Below are 20,892 nucleotides of genomic sequence, written 5' to 3'. Positions count from 1 at the left end.
GTGACGTAGTCCTCGCGCATGTGCGTCGCGGACTGCGTTTTCGGGACGGATTGCGTAGTGACCGCCATCTGCTGATAGTAGCGGACTCGTGAAAGCTCCGCCCATTTAGTGGGCGTTGCACACAACAACAGTTCATTGGTCAAGATTATCTGTCGTTCCAAAGGAAACACACAATTGGTTGTCAAGTTTTGACAGTGACTCCATAACCCCGCCTCTCCACCGATCATGGTGTCCATTGGTTAAAGTATGTAAGCAAGGACATTAGGCTTAATGGGAGCACTATACCCCAAACGTATGCAACACAATGTAGTACGCTATGGCGCAGAAAGTGCGCCATGATGGTGAGTAAGAGTGTTTGGCGGTACTAGGCGGGCAGGACTGCAGTGTGCAATGTATTCACTCTAGCTCTGAGCTAGGTATATTAAAGTTATACGCTGATACGCTGATATGCATGCTCACCATCATGGCGGCCAAACTCTCGTGGGGTATACTACGAAGGTGGTAGCAAATCAGAAATCCTGATTAACTCTAGGTTCCCTGGTAAGTACATCCAAATTCATCAAACAAGGTACGCCCAAAGTTTGGCTTTACACCACAGCAAAGTGCGCTTAATGTCACTTCCGTCGCTTGTCGCCAAAGTAAAGTTTGCGGACGCACTCTCACAGCAGTGAGTCTGGACGAGATAATACTTTACATTTGAACGGACTGTCAACCCACTAAGATGCCTGCTCAAGTCATAAGTGGCAAGGAAGTATCGGCGTAAGTCAGCTTTTTTATTTAGTGCTTTCGTTTAGCATGTCAATGTTAATTCTCAATTGACCAGCACAGAAAAGCATGGTCCTGGATGCTGCCTAAAATGGCAGCTAAATTAATGATATAAATAACCCATTTAAAGTCCTTCTGCACTATCATAATACGTTGTAGTTGTTTTACAATATTTTCACATTTGCACACAAGTATTGTGCATTCTTCAATAACTTTAGCACTGCCATGTTACAGTAGGTGATGACCACGTGCAGCAATATTTACAGCCAGGAGCTCACAAGCTGGTGAGAGTTATCCTCCAAAGACACATAATGTTTGTTTTTATTCCAGAACATGTCAAATCTCTTATGCAAAGAAAATTACTGTGCTATGAGAAACTGTCTATGCTTCCTTTCCGTATTGTGTAAGAACTTAGAATATGACCTTTGTCCTCTTGAATAATAGATGGTTTGTTTGAGGAACCTATGCCAAAGTTTATGTTGTAGTGTTTGATATTCTAATCGATTATTTAGGTTGATGATAGTCTCATGTGCTGGTCACAAGACAGGATGGGCTGTCGCCTAGCAGTCCCTCAGTGCACTCATTATCAGATAATTTAATACAGCATAAATGAACTATACAGGGAGGTTTTATTTTCATCTGCTGTGAAGCATGACAAAATATGGAATGCTACTACTCATTGTACTGGATTGGACTTTTATGCAAGTTTAGCTGATCAATTATCTTTTACAGCGTAATTTGTTACACTGGTGAACTTAAGCACACCGACTGTGCTACATCTTTATGTACTTCCTGGTAAATATTATAAAACAAACACATCCAACCATTCATGCATGCCGGTTAAATTTTAGTTTCATACCTTTTCCACATTGAAACATTCAGTTCAACTTAAATGTCCTCGCTTACTTTGCCGTGAGTAAGTCGTGTCATGCATGCATAATCAAGAATAGATAAATGACCTGCATGTGAGCAACACACACTCACATTCACTCCAGCATACTTAAATTAGAGAGAGAGTCAAAAGTCATGGTTTGTCCTTCATGCTCATCAGATGTGGATGAGATAAGTTCCACAAGACAATTTCACAAGATCCACAGTGAATTCCAGTATCATTTGTGACGAGAACCCAAAGGAATGCAATAAGCTTTGTTCACACTGAGAAAATAATCTCTCTCACTATGGCTTTTAGCTGCTGTAAGGTAAAGTCCAACTAACTTTGCCTCGCCGTCGTTTCATCTTTGACTGGCTGAGCTGATAATCAATGTGATAATTTGCATTGTGTCCCCTTCTCAACAGTGTAAAATCATTAAAGATAACGGGCAACAGTAGGAAAAAGTAATTGCCCCCTAAATCTAAGATTAAGATATGCCTTATCTATCTAATAACTGGTTGGGCCACCCTGAGCAGCAACAACTGTCCTAAGTCCAGAACCTAACTTAGTTCAGTAAAACAAACCCCGGACCACTACACTACCACCACCATATTTTACTTTTGTTATGATGTTCTTCGTCTGAAATGTGACAATGCTTTTACCACAGATGTAATGTGACACACACCTTCCAAGAAGTTCAACTTTTGTCTCCTAAGACCTCCTTCTCGGTTTTCTGGCTAAATTGAGAAATATTTTTTCCCCCCAGGCAGGTGAGGGAGAGCTTAAAGAAGGATGTTGAGCAGATGAAGCTTCAAGACCCCAACTTCCAACCAGGTCTAGTGATTTTACAGGTTAGTAGCCAGTAGCCAGTAAAGCATATTTTTTCATTTTATATATTTTCATGGGAGAACACTGAAGAAACAACACTGATACAATGTGAAGTAGTCAGTGTTCAGCTTGGATAATAGTGTACACTTATAGTCTGTTTGCTCATTTTTGGAATACAGCTGTATTTTACTCTTTTGTTTTATATAACAAAACATGATTGACATAACATTGGGGACCTGTGCTAGCGAAACAAAAGGTTTCATCACATGTAATTAACTTACCATCAATATATCTAAAGTTGTTGATATTGAGCGCCATGCCTTTTCTTGTGTTGTCCTTGAAAAACTGGTGTTTTGGATCATATGAAAGGTTAAGTTTCTCCCGTTCAAAGATTAATCATAATCGTCTTCAGTGCAATGAGCAGTAGTTACATAACATGGGGTCTTTCAAGCTTTTATTTTGGTGAAAAGCAGAAGTTTATTTTGACACTGGAAGCTGTTTTGGGGTGTTTTTTCTACTAGTATGCTGCTGAATTTATGTGTAAACGCATCAAAAATAGACTTGTGGTCTATCTTTTGCGTCACGTCAAAACAAAATCTGCATCAGACGTGTGTGTGTGTGTTGGCTGGTGTGAATTGCCAGACTGATGAAGTTTAGCACCATAGCTCCATAGAGTATCGATTTTGGCTTTGGCTGTGGTTTTGATCAGCTACTGAACAACCTATTTCAGTTTAACTGATGTTTGCAATAAATTGTTTACTTAAACAAAATTTGCCTTGCTCTCATTTCCTCTTTTTGCATACCTGTGCAAAAGCGCAAAATGTAAATTTTGGGACTTGTTTAATAATAACCCAGTTATTAAATAAATATAAATAAATTTAAAGCAACACTGTTTGTCTCTACAGGTCGGAGATCGTGATGATTCCAATCTCTATATTGGCATGAAGTTGAAGGCTGCAGCTGAGGCAAGAACATTTCATCAGAACATCACTACTGTTGTAATGTGTTTCCAGTCACATCAAACATGACAGGTCTCTTATTTTTGAGCAGATTGGAATAAATGCCACACACTTGAGACTTCCCAACACTGCAACTGAGGAAGAGGTGAGGAGAATTATTATTTTTTTAAATTACACACAAGCTTTGTACTTCTGTAACTTGGTTGATTCCTGAATGTAATGTAGCACCATATGGATGAGTTCAATGTTTTTGTTTTCTGTCTCAGATTCTTCACAGCATCTCAGAAGTGAATGAGAACTCGGCGGTTCACGGCCTCATCGTCCAGTTGCCCTTAGACTCAGTCCACAAGCTTGACACAGAAAAGGTGACTAACGCCGTGGCTCCTGAGAAGGATGTAGACGGGTAAGCACAGGCGAGGTTGAAATCAAACTTCGATTTGCTTGTACTTCTTACAATGACAACAAAGGACTATTCTATTCTATTAAACACTTGAATGCATCATTAATTATCTCTACCAAGAAGCTTACATTTTCATCAATCTTTTGTAGTTGGCAGAATTATGCAAAATTACTACAATTTTCATGAACATTTGTTAGAGCCACATGGTATAATTCTCATGGAATGCTTTGAGACTCCATATTAGGATCTGTTTATCCTTGTTAGAGGTCAGTACTCTTTCACATTTCCTGATATTTGATTGTGTGTGTTGTTTGTTTGAAGACTGACAAGCATAAACGCAGGAAAGCTGTCTCGTGGAGACATGAGCGACTGCTTCATCCCCTGCACCCCAAATGGCTGCATGGAATTGATCAGACAGACTGGTAAACAGAGCATTTCAAGCATCTTTGCAGTAGCGTTGACAATATACTAACTCTAATAAAAGAAATAAATAAAGAACTCTTATTGCTATCTATTGCTTCCATGCAGGTGTTTCCGTGGCAGGGAAGCGAGCGGTTGTGATTGGTCGCAGCAAGATTGTGGGCGCACCAATGCATGACCTTCTGCTGTGGAACCACGCCACTGTCACCACGTGCCACTCCAAAACAGTGGACCTGGCTGAAGAGGTAACAATTGTTACGTGTCGGCTATCATTATTTTGTTCAAGGAAAACTGCACTTTGGAATTTTGCCCATCATCCACAATCCTTTTGTGAGATGTGGACACATACGGTATGTATTTTTCTTTTCTGTGCAGAAAAAAAGAGACAGCTCATTACTACATGTAATGGGACACTCGCATTCCGCCATTAAAGCCTTATAAAAAAGCGGCAACAACTCCTTATTTACATACAGTATAATGTGATGTGCATACTACTCAAACTACCGCGACATTATTATTATTAGTCCAGTTGTTACACCAATCCAACTATGTTACTGGGGAATTGACGTTATGTCAAAACACAACAGCTTTCGACTAGCTGGCAGGTAGCTGTGTTTTTGTTTTGAGTTTGGATAAGTTAGGTGTAGACGTTCGTTTCTATGTTGCTATGTGAAATCCATGTGTCCAGGAAGGAAGTTCCTGTAATGCTAAAAAGGACCAAAATACGGCAAAATACCCGTAAGTGTTCCATGTTACATGAATGTAGCTGTTACTACATGTATATAAAACCTTGTTGGAGGTTTTTGGAGGTGTTTTAATAGCTGTCTTGTTAGGCGGCATATGTTTGTCCCATTGCATGCAGTAATGAGCTGTTTTTTTTTTTATAGAGAAAGATGTGTTCATGTCTCGCATAGGGATTGTAGATGATGGGCAAAAGTGAAGTTTTCATTTAAATGAGTGTGTTAATATGTGTAGGAGTGCTTTGTACTCAAGACACAATCTAAAAGTAGTGTTATGTTCCTTTTTACTTAATCTTGGCTGCCACCAAGTGGCAAAAGTATGTAACAGAAACAGTTATTAGGATCATGCATCAATTGGTATATGGCAGATGAAGATTAAGTTTGTTTTATGCGTCCATCCAGGTTGGCAAAGCGGATATTCTTGTTGTTGGCATTGGGAAAGCAGAGATGGTAAAAGGAGAATGGATCAAAAAAGGAGCAGTGGTCATAGACTGTGGCATCAATCTTATTCCAGGTTCTCTCCCTTATTAGTTGTTTTCATTTTTCATTTTGGTTTCATGAATGTCAGAGCTTCTATTTATGTTCCACAGATGAGAGCAAACCCAGCGGCAAGCGGGTTGTGGGAGATGTTCACTACAACTCGGCAAAGGAGCATGCAAGCTTCATCACACCAGTGCCTGGTGGCGTGGGGCCCATGACAGTTGCCATGCTGATGGGGGTAAGGTTACTTCTTAATGTGATTTTGGCAAATTATTCAGGTCTGTTGTTACTGACACTAACCTGCGTGTATGAATGTATGTGCGTGCATGTAGAACACAGTGCTAAGTGCAAAGCGTTTCTTGGAGAGCCATCAACCCGGGCGGTGGCATATTTCTTACACCAAACTCAACCTCCAAAAGCCTGTGCCAAGGTTTGTCATCACCTGTTCAGTGCGCCACAAGCAGGATGATACTTAAATGTGTTTACATGTTTTTGCTCATTTTTTGAACAGCGACATTGTGATTTCTCGCTCCTGTGTGCCTAAGAACATTGACCTCCTAGCAAAGGAAGTGGGCCTGCTCTCAGACGAGGTGGAACTTTATGGCAAAACCAAAGCCAAGGTCCGACTGAGTATCATTAAGCGGCTGCAGGCACAGCCGGACGGCAAATATGTGGTGGTCACCGGGTATGCTGCACTCACTTGACATATTGTATTTCACCCTAGGACCTGTTAACAATTGTTTAACGTGTAAAAGTTAACTTTTTCGTTTTGTTGGTTTATTGCAAACTACTGCAAGTTTATAGACTTTGCACAGAAATATAAATTTGACTAATTTTGAGTGCAACCAATTCTATAAGTGGCTCTGACATGACTTTCTTTGTGCAGCATTACGCCGACTCCACTGGGGGAAGGAAAAAGCACCACCACAATCGGCCTGGTCCAAGCTCTGGGCGCCCACATGAAGCTCAATGTTTTCGCTAACGTCCGTCAGCCTTCCCAGGGACCAACGTTTGGCATTAAAGGTGAGCATTGAGCAATGATTGGAAGCTGCTGAAATGTCAACCTTAAGTGCCACAGTACCAAGAGGTTTGCTTTAACACCACAGGGGGTGCTGCAGGGGGTGGATATTCTCAAGTCATACCAATGGAAGAGGTATCTATCTAAGATATATAGTATACATGTTTAAAAAATATATTCCTAATATATTAATATCTTTTCAGTTCAACCTCCACCTCACAGGAGACATCCACGCCATTACGGCGGCCAACAATTTGGTGGCAGCTGCCATTGACGCCCGCATGTTCCATGAGTCAACACAAACTGACAAGGTGACTTTTTTTTGGCCTGATTTTTATCATCAAAACATATTTCACATTAGTAGTAATATTTGTTGTTATGAACATACAAGGCTCTATACAATCGCTTGGTACCCCTCAGTGGAGGACAGAGGAAGTTCTCACCTGTTCAAATCAACAGACTAAAAGTAAGTTATCTTTTCACTCTCATGTCATTTTACCTTCAGTGCAGTGCTGTCACATTCATGTTTTTGTGCTTTTATTTAGAAACTGGGAATCGACAAAACCGATCCCACCACCCTTACTGAGGAGGAGATCACTCGCTTTGCCCGTTTGGATATTGACCCCAGCTCAGTGACGTGGCAAAGAGGTGAGAGTGTACCAGAAAATATTATAAACACACCTTCATGTGTTGTTGTTGTTTTTTTCTTATTAGTCATGTCTCTTTTGTGTATATCTAGTTCTGGATACTAATGATCGATTCCTCCGGAAGATCACAATCGGGCAGTCGCCTACTGAAAAGGGCTATACAAGAGAGGTAAATGGACAATAATCCTCTTTTAAGCCAATTTCATCACCAAGTGGTTAACTGTGGAAAGTATATTTCTATATAGATATATATGAAGTATATTATTTGTTTGATGAAACTGTAATGTAATTTTACCTTTGCAAAAGTCTGAGTTTTGAATGTTCATTTCAACCAATCAACACTGTGCCATTTGTTATGTTGTTCATTAAGAAGTGTGAGTTTATGTCTTTCTGCTTCAGGCCCAGTTTGACATCACAGTCGCCAGTGAAATCATGGCAGTGCTCGCCCTCACCAGCAGCTTGGAGGACATGCGTCAGCGGCTGGCCAAAATGGTGGTGGCTACCAGCCGTGGCGGACAGCCTATCACCACAGAAGATCTGGTCAGTAGCCTTCACTTATTAAATTGGTCTTGATATCACAATAAGACAAATAATCCATGGGAGAGGCACCATGCAGTTAATGTGTTGTGTTGTGTGTCCTACAGGGTGTGTGTGGTGCGCTGACTGTGCTAATGAAAGACGCCATCAAACCAAATCTGATGCAGACCTTGGAGGTGGGTGAAACATAGACTCATTCTAATCTAAAAATAATGAATTTCAAACACGACAGTCGATTAGTTCATGGAGATTAAGGGAAAAAACAGAAGAGTGTGCATGCAGTCGGATTTATGTTTGACTTTGAGTCTTATCGAACTTGTACAAAATCACAGGGAAACCCTGTGTTTGTCCACGCTGGCCCTTTTGCCAACATTGCGCATGGAAACTCCTCCATCCTGGCTGATAAAATTGCTTTGAAGCTGGTTGGACAACAGGGCTTTGTCGGTAAGTGGCAGAAAACAGTTTATGCTGTGCTTTGTCCTAAAACCGCATAACTTTGTGTGCCTTAAATTTTTTGTACATTGTGCCAAATAGTGACGGAGGCTGGCTTTGGTGCTGACATTGGGATGGAGAAGTTCTTCAATATTAAGTGCAGATACTCTGGCCTGAGACCTCATGTAGTGGTCTTGGTGGCCACTGTCCGTGCCCTCAAGATGCATGGCGGAGGACCAACGGTGTGTGTTAATATTTCAACTTTTTTCTTTGGAAATAGTATTTACTTTGCTCGGAAAGTCTTATTTAATAGCTGGTACTTGTGTTTTAGGTGACTGCTGGTATGCCGCTACCAAAGGAATACATTGAGGAGGTAATGTTGCCTGGCAGCCTTCCATCTTTTCCACTTCTTCTCACTTATGTATTTGTCATGCAGAGTCCTCCTTTCAGAGAAAGATTGGGGTGCTTTTTGGTCCGCCTTAAATTGTTTCTAAAAATCATTTTTGTTTGGTGAGCTGTCATTGCTAATGTTAAAAAACTGAGGATCTTGATGGAAGGAATAATTCTCCCAGACTGTTTATCCAGTGAATGAAAGAGAGGACGTGACTATGTCTGTATGGTTTTATGATTCAAGGACAAACACACATGGTCAAAATTGTTGGTACGCTTATGCCAAAGAAAGAAAAAACCCACAAGAATCACTGAAATACTGTAATTCCTTGTTTATCCATCTCCACGCCATGTAGCTTTTCAATACAGCAGAGCGGGAGAAATAAAAACACATACAATGCTTATTAGGATAGGATACCTTATTTATAAATTAATTGTGTTTGTATTTAGAGCATTACCACCTTCTAAATATGGCTTTTATCATTATTAGAGCCTTATGTTTTGAGTTTGATTAATAACAGGCCATATTCAACACATTCAGACATTGTTTTTTTAATTGTAGTTCAATAGAACCCTGTGTTTATTTTCTTTCTATGTAGAACCTTGACCTGCTAGAGAAAGGTTGCAGCAACATGAGAAAGCAGATTGAGAATGCAAAACACTTTGGAGTCCCCGTGGTGGTGGCTGTCAATGCTTTCAAGTAAGTCTTGCGTTCATTTTTATCAAGGAAACATTTTTCCACATCAACAGTCCACCCTGGTGTGCGCTCCCACTGCGGGGTGATTAAGTGTTAACATCAACGCACCAACACGTCATTGACAACACACATTTTGGCTTCTTTGTTGTTAACATGTGGATATTTATTACAAGAACAACACAAGCTGTTTGTTTTTTGGAAAATATGTAATTTATTATTAATTTCCTTTCATTATCGTGACTACTTGCTTACTTGTTTGGCCTTCAACTATTTCTGGATGATACCTCAATAGAAGTGTGCCAGAAATAGGCCTGGTTTGCAATTGAAAAAAATGTAATTCTACTGTGAGCAAAAAATTCAGAATTGACTCCCAGTGTCGCAGAAATATTCATATCCATATGAAATATATCCCTTAAACCGCTGCTCTTGCTGCACAGGACAGACACCGATGCTGAGCTGGACCTGGTCTGCAACATGGCCAAAGGTGCCGGAGCCTTTGACGCTGTGCGTTGCAGCCACTGGGCTGAAGGTGGTGCCGGTGCTCTTGCTCTTGGAGAGGCTGTCCAGAAGGCCTCTGAGGTGCCCAGCAAGTTCAAGTTCCTCTATGACTTGGAGGTAATGGTGCAAGGCAGCCCACAAACTAAAACACAACATGTCTTCATCCTAATAATTTCTATACATTCTTTTTCCTTTTTATTATTAGCTCCCTATCACGGAAAAGATCAGAATAATCGCCCAGAAGATATACGGAGCAAATGATATTGAACTTCTCCCAGAGGCCCAACGCAAAGTGGAGCTCTACACCAAACAGGTCTATATGTTTGCACGTTAGATGTAGTTTGATGTTTTCATAATGATAAAAGCAGTTATGGGGCTCAGACACAGAAATAATCTTACATAGAAAAAACAACCAACTGGATCAGAAATCGTTTCTTCTTCCTTCAGGGTTTTGCCAACCTTCCAATCTGCATGGCGAAGACCCACCTGTCGCTGTCCCACGAGGCAGACAAGAAAGGTGTGCCCACTGACTTCATCGTGCCAATCAGGGATATCCGAGCCAGCGTCGGCGCAGGCTTTCTCTTCCCGCTGGTCGGCACTGTAAGTTTTATTATATAATATTAGCACAGCCTCGTTAACGTCCATGTTGTTTCCGGTGAGAAATCAACTCTCTTTTCCTTCTAGATGCCCACAATCCCTGGTCTGCCCACCAGACCTTGCTTCTATGACATTGACTTGGATCCTGAGACTGAACAGGTCAATGGACTCTTCTGAGCTTCTGCACTACATGTTGGTAAGATAATATGAAATGTATGATTTCTCAGCAATATTTTCTCTTTTTTTTTAATATTTCCTTCCTCGGTTTATACCTAGGTGGTCTAATGTTGCCCCCAACTGAGTCTTAATGAAAACAACTGGACGCACCTTTAGCTATATGACTGTAAATAACAATTCATGTTGCCTTGCTACTCATTTCTTTAAGAGCCTTATCTACACTGAAACATCACGTACCTTCAGATGAGTCATTCATGATTGACCTTTTAAATGCTGGGAGATTTCACTCTCTTTATCATTTGTACGGCCAACACTGTCAATGTTGTCATTCCTTAAATTCAAATGTCAAAAGCATCCATACCATTTCAAAGAAAAAAAAACATCTACTGTATGTTAAGACTTTTAATTACCCTTATTGCAAATTAAGTATTTCTAACATTGTATAACAATGCCTAACCTGATAAATCAGACAATTCTGCACTAATAAAACATTTTAATACAATGCTCTTTATTCTGAACATGAATCTAATTTATGTCTGAAATGGCTTCTTTACGTCATTTATTCTATATTAAAGATGACTACAGGGGTGTTAGTTCATGTCTAGAGGGCTCTAATAACTTAGAAGGCCCTGAACAGGTTTTATATGTTCTAACTATGTAAATATTTGATTTATTAATAAGGAGTCATACTTTGCAGAAATTAAGTGTTGGTTGGAGCAGAAAAAAAACTGAACATGGAATTATTTAAAGAAATAGAACAGCTGTGTCAGGACAACCAAATACTGTAATATCATGTTTGTCCAACAGGGGGCGATATCACATTCGTTTTGAGCAGGGTTCTCACATACCTCAATGAAAGGATATTTTGCAGTGAATCATCTCTTGGCTGTTGAGAATATTATATGGAGAAAATGTCAAACTATACGTTGTCTCCCTGTAAGGATGGCTTATAAATAAATACTAGATTATAGAAAAAACACGACAGTTATTACCAATGGGTTGGGAATATCAATAAGATATTCAAATCATGGGTGTATGTAAATAGTGTATTTATATTACAGATATAGGAAGCACACAGACAAGCTGTTTCAAACTTTTTGTCCAAAAATTTAATTGTGGGACTTATTTACACTTGATGATGACTGCAATGATCAAACTACTCAAAGAGGCAAAATCTTTTCAACACATGAGGTTCCTTAAATAAAATCAATGAATAAATATATCAAATAAATAACAAATGTAGGCTACATCGGTAAAAAAAGGTGACTTCATGAATAAATAAAGGAATAAATTAAATGAATAAATAAATCTACATTCTGAATCAGTATTTTGCATGCCATCATATCTGTTTATAAAATCAGAAAGCAAAAGTGATGACAGAACATGAGCAACAGCAGAAAATAGTTGATTCAGGTGAGAATAATATAGAATTATATACTGTACTATATATATCTGTATATTTATATATTTCTTTACAAATAATGAATATTTGGCATTATATTCATCCTTACTATAGATATGCTATACAAGAGATGAAAATAGTTTTCGCTAAACAACTACTTTTCTCATTTTGCCTTGTGGTCATAGAATTGTTTCACATTCCAAGTCCAAAGGGAATCTTAATGTTACGTTATGGATAGGAAAAATGCCCCCCCACCCCACACACACACATCTGTGGGTCTGCGGTTAAGAACGCATAGACAGTTGATGCAGAAGTGAGGCCACAGATGAAAACATTAAAAATGGGATGCAAGATGATTTGCTCATGGGAAACGTCTTCTAAGACGTGTGGTTGAGTAATAATTTTACAGATTTCATGTCTTATAAGTGAAGAAAGATGGCACTTGGAGTGGATTGCTGCCCTCGTGCTTTTTTTTTTTTTTAAGCTATCATTTCTGCCCTTGGGGGTTTTCACAAGGTTACGGTGGCTGACTTGCTATTAATTCATCATCACTCCAGTGACTTCCTGCCAGTGGAGACTGCCTTCAGTTCTCACTGCATCATGTGAACATCCTCCAGTGAACAGCCACAGGGGATGTCAAAGCACACAACTTTGACAATATTTATTAAGTGATATACTTATAACCCCCCAGGACTGTCAGTGCTTTTCAAATGACAGTAAATGATCTTTAGTTGCCTTTTTATATTGACCAACACTTGTGAAACACTATTCCACAAGTTAATCAACACACCATATGTCCTCGAATAGTGGGCCGGGCTTGGTGCTGTCTGACGATCATATTTGTGTCAGTTTTTCGGCCGGTAATTATATTATATTGGTACCCGAGTGAGGCCTCATCAACACACTCAGTATGTCCGAAGTCTTATTGTTTTTTCTGGACTAAAAGTCACACTTTTTTTCATAAGTTGGCTGTTCCTGCAACTTATACTCCAGAGCGACTTATAAATTCAGTTTGTTATGTCACATAAACACTGGACACCTTTTTTGTTTATTTTTTGTGTAGCTGAATAACCATTGTGTTAGCATATCTTACACCTGTTCTCTATTCTTTTATTGTTAGAACTTGCCTTCCAAGATGACGTATATAGTGTCTGTTTTGGTTAAGTAGTTTGTAAAATAAATCACCCACAAAAAATGCGACTTGTATTCCATTGCGACTTATTTTTTTTTCTGCCTAATTGTACATTGTGCATAATATACTCCGTAGCGACTTATAGTCCAGAAAATACGATATTTCTAAGTTTCACTTTTGAATTGTAAACACTGTATGTGAAGCGGTAACTTTTGCTCATGGTGTGTAATGCGGCTCGACCTAAATGAGGGGTGTCCACATTTTTTCCACCGAGGAGTGCATACTGAAAAATCAGAAGATGCAAGGGGCCACTTTTTATATTGTATTTTTATATATTTTATTGAATTTATTTTAAATGTATTTCAGGACAAAGCTTTGTGTTATTTATTAGTATCAATATTTTAGCTTTTAGTCTCGATATTCTGCCTTTTTCCTCAATTTGTTCTTTTTTTGTGTTAAATTTGATTTCTACATTGTGCCGTGAGCCAATAAAAAAAACAAAAAACTATCCACAGTCTGTAAATGGCCCCTGTGCCACACTTTGGGTACCACTGATCTAAATAGTGTCGCTGACTACTAATAGTAAACGTTTTCAGTCTGCACCGAACAGGAAAACGCTGTACGGTATACGATGAGGGAATCTTCCTCCAATTCTTCAAATCTGATTTCATGCAGCATATTTGTATTTTTGCTACAATTTCTATTGCATATTACTTGTGAAATGCACCCAGTAGAAGCACAATGTGTTTAATTACACAACATCAGTTTGAGAAAAGAGCTGTATATCAGTTGAAATTGGTATCAATGATGGACAATATTAGTAAAAAAAAAAAACATCTGTAGTTGTAATTAATTTGGAGCTGCCTCACATGTGCTCAATGATACAGTGGAGACAGAAATAATTGGTGTAGATTCCGTTTTTTTTTACTTGCTGCATGGCTATAAGACCATGTGTCTGCCGTCATATTAATTCTGGTAAGTCATTTGTGTGCTTTGGGGACTCCATGGAATGGAAGGAAACCGAGCACCGTTTAAAATATGCAGATATCATGGAGAGAGGGGTGAGTCCATACAATGTTCAGACAGAACTGTTCCATCAGGACAATCAATTAGGACTTTTAAATTGAAGGAGGCCTAAGAAAACAAGCTGTCCTGTTGTCATGACATCAAGGTTGTACGTAAGTCATGATGCTCTCTGCGTTCTTCCGACCAATGCTTGGAAGACTAACATAATGGCTGTACTGAATCGATACTGCTTGATGGAAACATTTTACGGACATGAGGGACAATAATATAGAAATGAAAGTTGGGTATCTCCTTATGGTAAAGGTAAAAAAGCTTTCTCTCTTTGAACGCGGCCAGATTGTTGCGCTGCATAAACAAGACATCTCTCAGTGCACCATTGCTGCTGAAGTTGGTCGCCATAAGACGATTAAACGTCTTTTAAAGACCCTGAGGGTTACGGAACAAAAAAGTCAAGTGGCACACCTAAAAAAAAAAATGTCACCAGCCCTGAGTTGGAGGATCCATTTGGCTGTCCATCAGTGCAGTCCAATAACCATCAAATGGCATCTCTTTTTGTTATTAAGGATGTCACCAAACGAGATGATACACGAGATTGGGTCAAAGACAACAAAGCTACATGAGATTTTAACATTACTGTTAAGAAAAGTACCATGAACAAAATATATTGCAATCTACTAATTTAATTTCTACTACGTTACACTCTTCAGCACTGTGTGTGTATGCCAGCCACCCCGCCTCTACCCACTGAGACAAAGATTGTACCGTTGTAGTATACCATTGTTCTATAGAACAAACAAACAAGGTAATACTTTGAGGCCAGCAAAAACATTTTAATTTACTGTGTGATTAATTAATTAATTTATTATCGTCCCAGGCGTGAGCGTCCCATGCTCACGAGGCAATGCGCCAAAAACTCAAAGCGCAAAGTGTCAAGGGATGACGGTACTATAATTGCAATTGGTTGCTGGTGTCATTGTTTATTTTCTAAGGGGAAAAAAATGGAAGTTTATTTTAGGTGAGGTGTTGATGAAGTTAACATATCACTCTGCAAGGATACGCGCCAAATAGAGTATAACATTAAATACCATGATTTATCAACACTTACTTTTAAAGGCCCCCTTGTGAGGCTGTTTCCTTACCGAAATCTTACATAAGCCATTTTTACCCCGTCAAACGGCAGACTGAAAATACCCATTACAGCGTACAGCCATCCTCACATAACAGCCCTGCAGCCAAAACTACAGCACACGACGGCAGTCGTATGGGGCCCAACACCGAGCCCACGTCTCCTCTAAGCCAATATATGTCAGGCAGGGTCTGTCTCCTGCCTGCCTGTGTGCAAACAGCAGGGGATTGTCTCTGCTTCTGCCAAATGGCCAGCATCACACATCCTCACGCTCTTGCTGTCAAACTGTTAAAGTCTCTGAAGGGACGTGTTTTCGTAAAGTGTGTACCAAACGTGTGAGTGAACAAACTACTTTTTTTTTTTTTTATATGGTGAGATATTAGCTTGTTTTGAACTCAACTACTCAACTGTATTCCTTAAGTACACAGCAGCACTACACTTGTACATCTAATATGATCCATGAGATTGTGGCTTATGAATGTATGTGCTGGTTATATCTCATAAAACCCAAAATAAAAGCAGTGCTTCATATCTTTGTTTTGAAGAAGCGCTGACGCAGAACAAATGTCCAGTGTGTGTGTGTGTGTGTGTGTGTGTGTGTGTAACAGCTGGATACGCGATATGCCACTGGCGGGTGGCAGCGGTGAAATAAAGTCAAGACAGTCTTTTTCACCTTCTCTTCGTCAGCATAGCACTACCAAAACTCATCATAAAACGCTTGCTATTCTTCCACATTATCAGGCATCAACCCACTTTGTAGGCCATCACTCCAAAAACATGAGTGAATAAAATAAAATCTTAAGACCAGTGGAAAAATAGCTAGAATTTACGTTTTAATAACTTCAAAAATTTGTTTGGGTATGCTTGATGCGACGGCGGACGAGCGGTTCGCGCGCAGACCTCACAGCTACGAGACCAGGGTTCAATTCCACCCTTCACCCTCGGCCATCTCTGTGTGGAGTTTGCATGTTCTCCCCGTGCATGCGTGGGTTTTCTCCGGGTACTCCGGTTTCCTCCCACATTCCAAAAACATGCTAGGTTAATTGGCGACTCCAAATTGTCCATAGGTATGAATGTGAGTGTGAATGGTTGTTTGTCTATATGTGCCCTGTGATTGGCTGGCGAACAGTCCAGGGTGTACCCCGCCTCTCGCCCGAAGACAACTGGGATAGGCTCCAGCACCCCTGACCCTCATGAGGAAAAAGCGGTAGAAAATGAATGAATGAAAGTTCCAATTTTTTTTTTTTTAGCTCACTCCTCCTTTTTGCTTTTGATATTGTGGCTCTAATTAAAACCTCATTAAGGTCCAAATGTACAAAATGCATAACCCTGCAATTTTTTAACTGATCTTAAGATCTTAATCAAGAGTGTATCTGACATAAGCTTTAAAAGATGAGCTACATTAAGTACTACTGCACAATCTAATACGGCTCAATATGAACACGTGTGTACAATAATCTGCCTTTATGAAGATAATAGAGGCTGTCAGAGTGGCGTTAAAGTGTCTTTCTAATATTAGAATATATGCAGTGCATTTCTACATCATTTCCTGCAAAATAATGCAAAAACAAAATATGCAGAATTTCTCTTGGTGTTTGTATTGGACCTCATTATCTTGTGCAAGTGTACCTAATGTTGTGGCTGGTGAGCCAATATGCCACATAGTGGATCATACAGCTTGAAAAAAAGTCATGTTTAAGATTTAAGTGTATTAATTTGTTCTCTATTTATGCTACAAGGTGAAAACCCCATTCATTTGGGTCATTTTGGCTCAATTTAGTGAATCCTTTCCATGCGGCTTAGTAGTTAAAGTTAAAGAGAGCACCTCAAAGCAAATGTAACACCGATGACATGTGAAATATTATACATATATATCATTGTTTTAGGACAAATGATCTTTTTTAGGAGAAGGGGGGGTCTGTGTTAGTTAGTTTTCAGGGATCAAATATGAAAGTGAGCAAGAGTGCTGCTTGAACGGGCCCCGAGGTAAGCACCGTAGATTGGAGTCGAACAAAGCAGAGTGGTTTTGTGCCTGTGATCACTGTAACAATGCAGGTGTGTCAAAAGCAATTAGAGGGCAGGCGAGCTGTGGAAAATAAACATTGTTCCTGTTCATATTTAGAAAATACAGCAGCATTGCTGTTCACTAGAGTGTGTATAAGTAAACGCAATAAATGCATTAGTGTGTGTATGTGTGTGTGTGTGTGTATGTTTTGATTTCCCACCTGCATGGATGTCATGTAAAATGTTGGCACGAGACTTGTGTTGTGTTTCAAGTAAACTGCAATAATTGATAGTTGGCTACAAGACCATGGGATGCATGTGAAATGATGTGAAATTATGAAATGAATTAATGAATATGAAGAAAGAGCAGGAGCATATTAACACATGGGTTGGATTAGTGCCACATGCACAGAGATGAGGTATTGTCAGGATTGGCACTTTATCAATTTCACATTAAGTTTGGGAAACAAATCATTACTTAAAAAAATGATTGAGTTGGAGATTTTTTTTTCAGTTATTTAAAATGCCTACATTGCTATTTATCTTTTTTTTTTATTTAAGTCATAGGTCTGGTTGCTGGTAGGTTTCTCAAAGCTGCACTTTTAAAATGGCACTTTGCAAATGTTGGAAAAAACAAACAAACAAAAAAAAAATCCCACACAAGATGCTGGATGAGGTTGTTTCGTTTGGGTACCATGGTAACCAGAGAACCAGTGAGAAAACCAGCCAACCCGTGTTGGATATACATCTCCGCTAACAAGAGGCACATCCTACAGGTTGATGACGTCGGCCAGGGCCACTGAGGATGGCTTCTAAGATTGGATGAGGAAAGGAAAAGAGAAAAGAAGTCTAGAAAAAGGCTAGGTGAGCAGGGAGTCAAGTTTTTCCCCTGACCCTAACTTCTCAAAGTCGAGTTTGAGCCTCGGGAATATAGATCTCGATGCTGTCCGCTCGCTCTGAGGCTGAGTTCTGCCGAAAGGAAGCCGCTCGCTTGGCTGCCATGAGCCTTCTACGAGCTTCCTGCCGGTGCCTGTCAGGCAGGTCCAAGGATTTCTCCCTTGTCACCAGACTCTTCTGTCGACTTGTCTTCTTTGGTACAGGAGTTGGAGGCTTTGGAAGATAGAAAAAAAACCCAGAAGACTAATTAGGTGATGCTTTTAGAAGATGTTCAGCGTTTTGTGTGGATCAAACAAGCCTCGCAAATCCAGAGTTGAAAAACAAATTAACATTGTCCTTCCCTTTTCTTCCAACCCTTCACTAATTGGTTTCACAAGATATCTTATCTCAGATGGAGCTGAGCTATTTCTGAAAGACAAAAACAATTCAGTGACTTTTTACTTTTGTATTATATGGTCCATATTCATCTTTTAAAATGTAAGATTCTGTCTATCCGTTCCGTCCGAGCTTGAGCCGAGCACAGCTGTCAAAAAGCAGACGATATGTGGTACTGAGGCTGCCGTATCTGGATAAAAATCTGATTCACTATACACTGGATCCCCACACATTCAAGATTCACTGATATTTTTGTAATTTTCTCTGAAAATAGACTATTTTTTTCCACAGAAAACACATTTCATTCACTGTAAGTCAGGGGTCAAGCAACCAGAATAACTTTAACCAACATGCTATCACAACCACCAAGTACTTGGTGTCCGTTACACACACACACACACACAGGGCCCAACTTAGCAATTGCATAGGCACTGAGTTTTCCAGGGTCCCCAAAACATCTCATAAAAACATATTTCTTCAATTTAAACTACGTATTACTGTCTTAATTTAGATGCTTATATGTCAAAATGTGTAAACCATCACCGCTTCCTTTCCCTTCTCATGTAATGGACTATTCCATGTTTCTGCGTATGTGAAAATTGATTCCAGAAAACAATTTGAATCGGAATCTAATAATTACAGCGTTTGCTGTTATTGCAAATGTTGATCCGAAATCAGACAAGAACATCAGCATCAAGATAGCAGCATGGTTTGAAGGGGAGGTGGCGTAAACCCAGTGTCAATAGTAGACATTTTTTATTGGTCTAAATTACTTGCGGTTTTCTGCCATTTGCTGCTGGCCCCAAATCGGAATGCCCGTGAAAGATGGGGATAACCAACGGCTTATATGGAGACACACATCTGCATTGAAATATTAGTGATTAAAGTCCCCAAACATGACATTATAAGCTACCTGTTCCGAGCCAGTAAAGGACCAAACCAATGAGGTAAGTTACCCAATGTCTCAAGAAAACTGCATGCAGTTGTATTTGGATTGAAGTCCACATCAGGGGCCAGTCCTGACCCACTTACCTTCTTCTCCGGACTGTCTACGGGCCTCCAGTTGTTGCTCTTGATCTGCTGCAGCTGGTCAAACTTAATGGTTACGTCTTCGATGGAGAGCTGCAGCAGGTCCCAGAACCCAGCCAGGTCCTGTGAGGTAGGCCGCGGCATGGCACTAGGGTCCTAGAGGATTAGGGTGCAGATAGATGTCCTTAGGAAACACTGATCAGAACCAATCCAATTAACAGATTCAGTTCCTCACATTCGGGAAAATCATTGTATTAGTAAGCATTCGGCACTGATGGTGAAACAAAACGGTTTGTTTGTGCCGTCAGAAATGTATGGACATGACAGGTAATTTATGGCGATACAAAGGTTGGTCTGTGCTTGATGCATCTGCGATGTCGGCACGGTCAAATGACATCACTTTAGCAACCATGGCGCTCCGTGCGGGACAAATTTTCAGCACTATGCGGCGCATACGTGCATCAAGCACAACCCAAGCTGATGTCACCTGTCCAATGGTTTGTATGGGCTTCCATTGTCTTTTAGAGCAAAGTGGCATCATTCCAGCACACTCCTGTATTTTGTTTACAATTTCAAAGTATTAAAATATATAAAATATAAATAATAGCGAGTCTCATTTTTAGGAACCAAAATTAGGTTTTAAAATTTTTTTTGCAACTTTTGCAATCACTACATGCTGTAGTAAACCAAGTACTAGTAGTATTCATCCATAGGATTGCTTCTGGATTGGACACTATTCAATAGCAGTAATGCTTGTTGTAGTAATGTTCATAGGATGATGATTAAAACACACACACACACACACACACACTTACCAGATTTTGCTGACACAACCAATAGAATTGCTGGAATTTCTGTGACATGAGGAGCTGAGCGCTTCCCACTGCACTTCTGATTTTACCGAGGACTGAAAAAGAGTAATTATACACATATTATATATATATATGTGCTGTATATACATATATATATATATATGTATAATATGGAAATGTTTTTCACTCACTTTCTTCTGACAAGTCATTTTCTTCAGCCTCTGCCTCCATCTCCTTACACCATCCCTCCATCCTCTTGGTCTCGGTGTGCAGTAGTTGCATGAACCAGCTCCCGTCTCTCCTCAGAGAAGGGGAGCTACGCCCCGACTCACCAGATGGGACAGCATTCTCCTGCGGGGAGGGGGGCTCCAGCTGCCACGTGGGCTCACTGGTGGTCTCCCGGGGACTTGGGGGTTCAGCTGTGGTGCGGTAGTCCTCACGGTAGCTGAAGAGCCCCTGGGTGCGGACGGTTCGCACGGCTCCGTACTGGGTGGGCGTGCTGGGCTCAGAGTGGCGCTGGAAGCCCCCGCCAAACTGCAGGCCTTTGTCCTCCATAGTGGGGAAGCCTTCCAACTCCATGTCGGCCTGCACGGCTGCAGTCACGCTGTTGGAGCGCTTGAAGCGGCCTTGCCT

At 40.2% G+C, this 20,892-nt stretch overlaps 2 protein-coding genes across 6 annotated transcripts in view; one reads left to right on the top strand and one right to left on the bottom strand.

Annotated features, from left to right (window-relative positions):
• The first annotated feature begins 608 nt into the window (after positions 1-608).
• Positions 609-10,971, top strand: mthfd1b (methylenetetrahydrofolate dehydrogenase (NADP+ dependent) 1b). Its single transcript, XM_058090773.1, has 28 exons — positions 609-759; positions 2,403-2,487; positions 3,370-3,429; positions 3,515-3,568; positions 3,690-3,826; positions 4,145-4,245; positions 4,352-4,488; positions 5,386-5,497; positions 5,574-5,701; positions 5,796-5,893; positions 5,975-6,148; positions 6,350-6,486; positions 6,570-6,616; positions 6,685-6,792; positions 6,873-6,947; positions 7,027-7,129; positions 7,221-7,297; positions 7,528-7,668; positions 7,773-7,841; positions 7,998-8,109; positions 8,200-8,339; positions 8,429-8,470; positions 9,087-9,187; positions 9,622-9,799; positions 9,888-9,995; positions 10,130-10,282; positions 10,367-10,475; positions 10,556-10,971. The coding sequence occupies exons 1-27, from the start codon at positions 722-724 to the stop codon at positions 10,454-10,456; spliced, it is 2,805 nt and encodes a 934-aa protein (XP_057946756.1). The 5' UTR covers positions 609-721; the 3' UTR covers positions 10,457-10,475; positions 10,556-10,971.
• Positions 10,972-11,550: 579 nt separating this feature from the next.
• dlgap2a (discs, large (Drosophila) homolog-associated protein 2a) overlaps positions 11,551-20,892 on the bottom strand; it is a 152,102-nt gene continuing 142,760 nt past the window's right edge. For all 5 annotated transcript variants that reach the window (XM_058090768.1, XM_058090769.1, XM_058090766.1 and 2 more), the window contains 4 exons: positions 20,451-20,890; positions 20,263-20,354; positions 19,451-19,603; positions 11,551-18,256 (listed from right to left, as the gene is read on the bottom strand). In XM_058090768.1, the coding sequence (XP_057946751.1) occupies positions 18,050-18,256; positions 19,451-19,603; positions 20,263-20,354; positions 20,451-20,890 (892 nt within the window). In that variant the 3' untranslated portion in view covers positions 11,551-18,049. The remainder of the gene's footprint in view (positions 18,257-19,450; positions 19,604-20,262; positions 20,355-20,450; positions 20,891-20,892) is intronic.

Source organism: Doryrhamphus excisus, chromosome 13 (assembly GCF_030265055.1).
Source record: "Doryrhamphus excisus isolate RoL2022-K1 chromosome 13, RoL_Dexc_1.0, whole genome shotgun sequence".
In the NCBI taxonomy this organism is placed as follows: Eukaryota; Metazoa; Chordata; class Actinopteri; order Syngnathiformes; family Syngnathidae; genus Doryrhamphus; species Doryrhamphus excisus.
This window is presented reverse-complemented; position numbering and strand designations above follow the sequence as displayed.

What these genes read in the sequence shown, in the direction of transcription:
- mthfd1b (XM_058090773.1), top strand. Translation starts at nt 722, where the DNA reads ATGCCTGCTCAAGTCATAAGTGGCAAGGAAGTATCGGC. An exon ending in AGTGGCAAGGAAGTATCGGC is followed by an intron (nt 760 to 2,402) that starts GTAAGTCAGCTT and finishes TTTTCCCCCCAG; the next exon opens with GCAGGTGAGGGAGAGCTTAA. An exon ending in TGGCATCAATCTTATTCCAG is followed by an intron (nt 5,498 to 5,573) that starts GTTCTCTCCCTT and finishes TATGTTCCACAG; the next exon opens with ATGAGAGCAAACCCAGCGGC.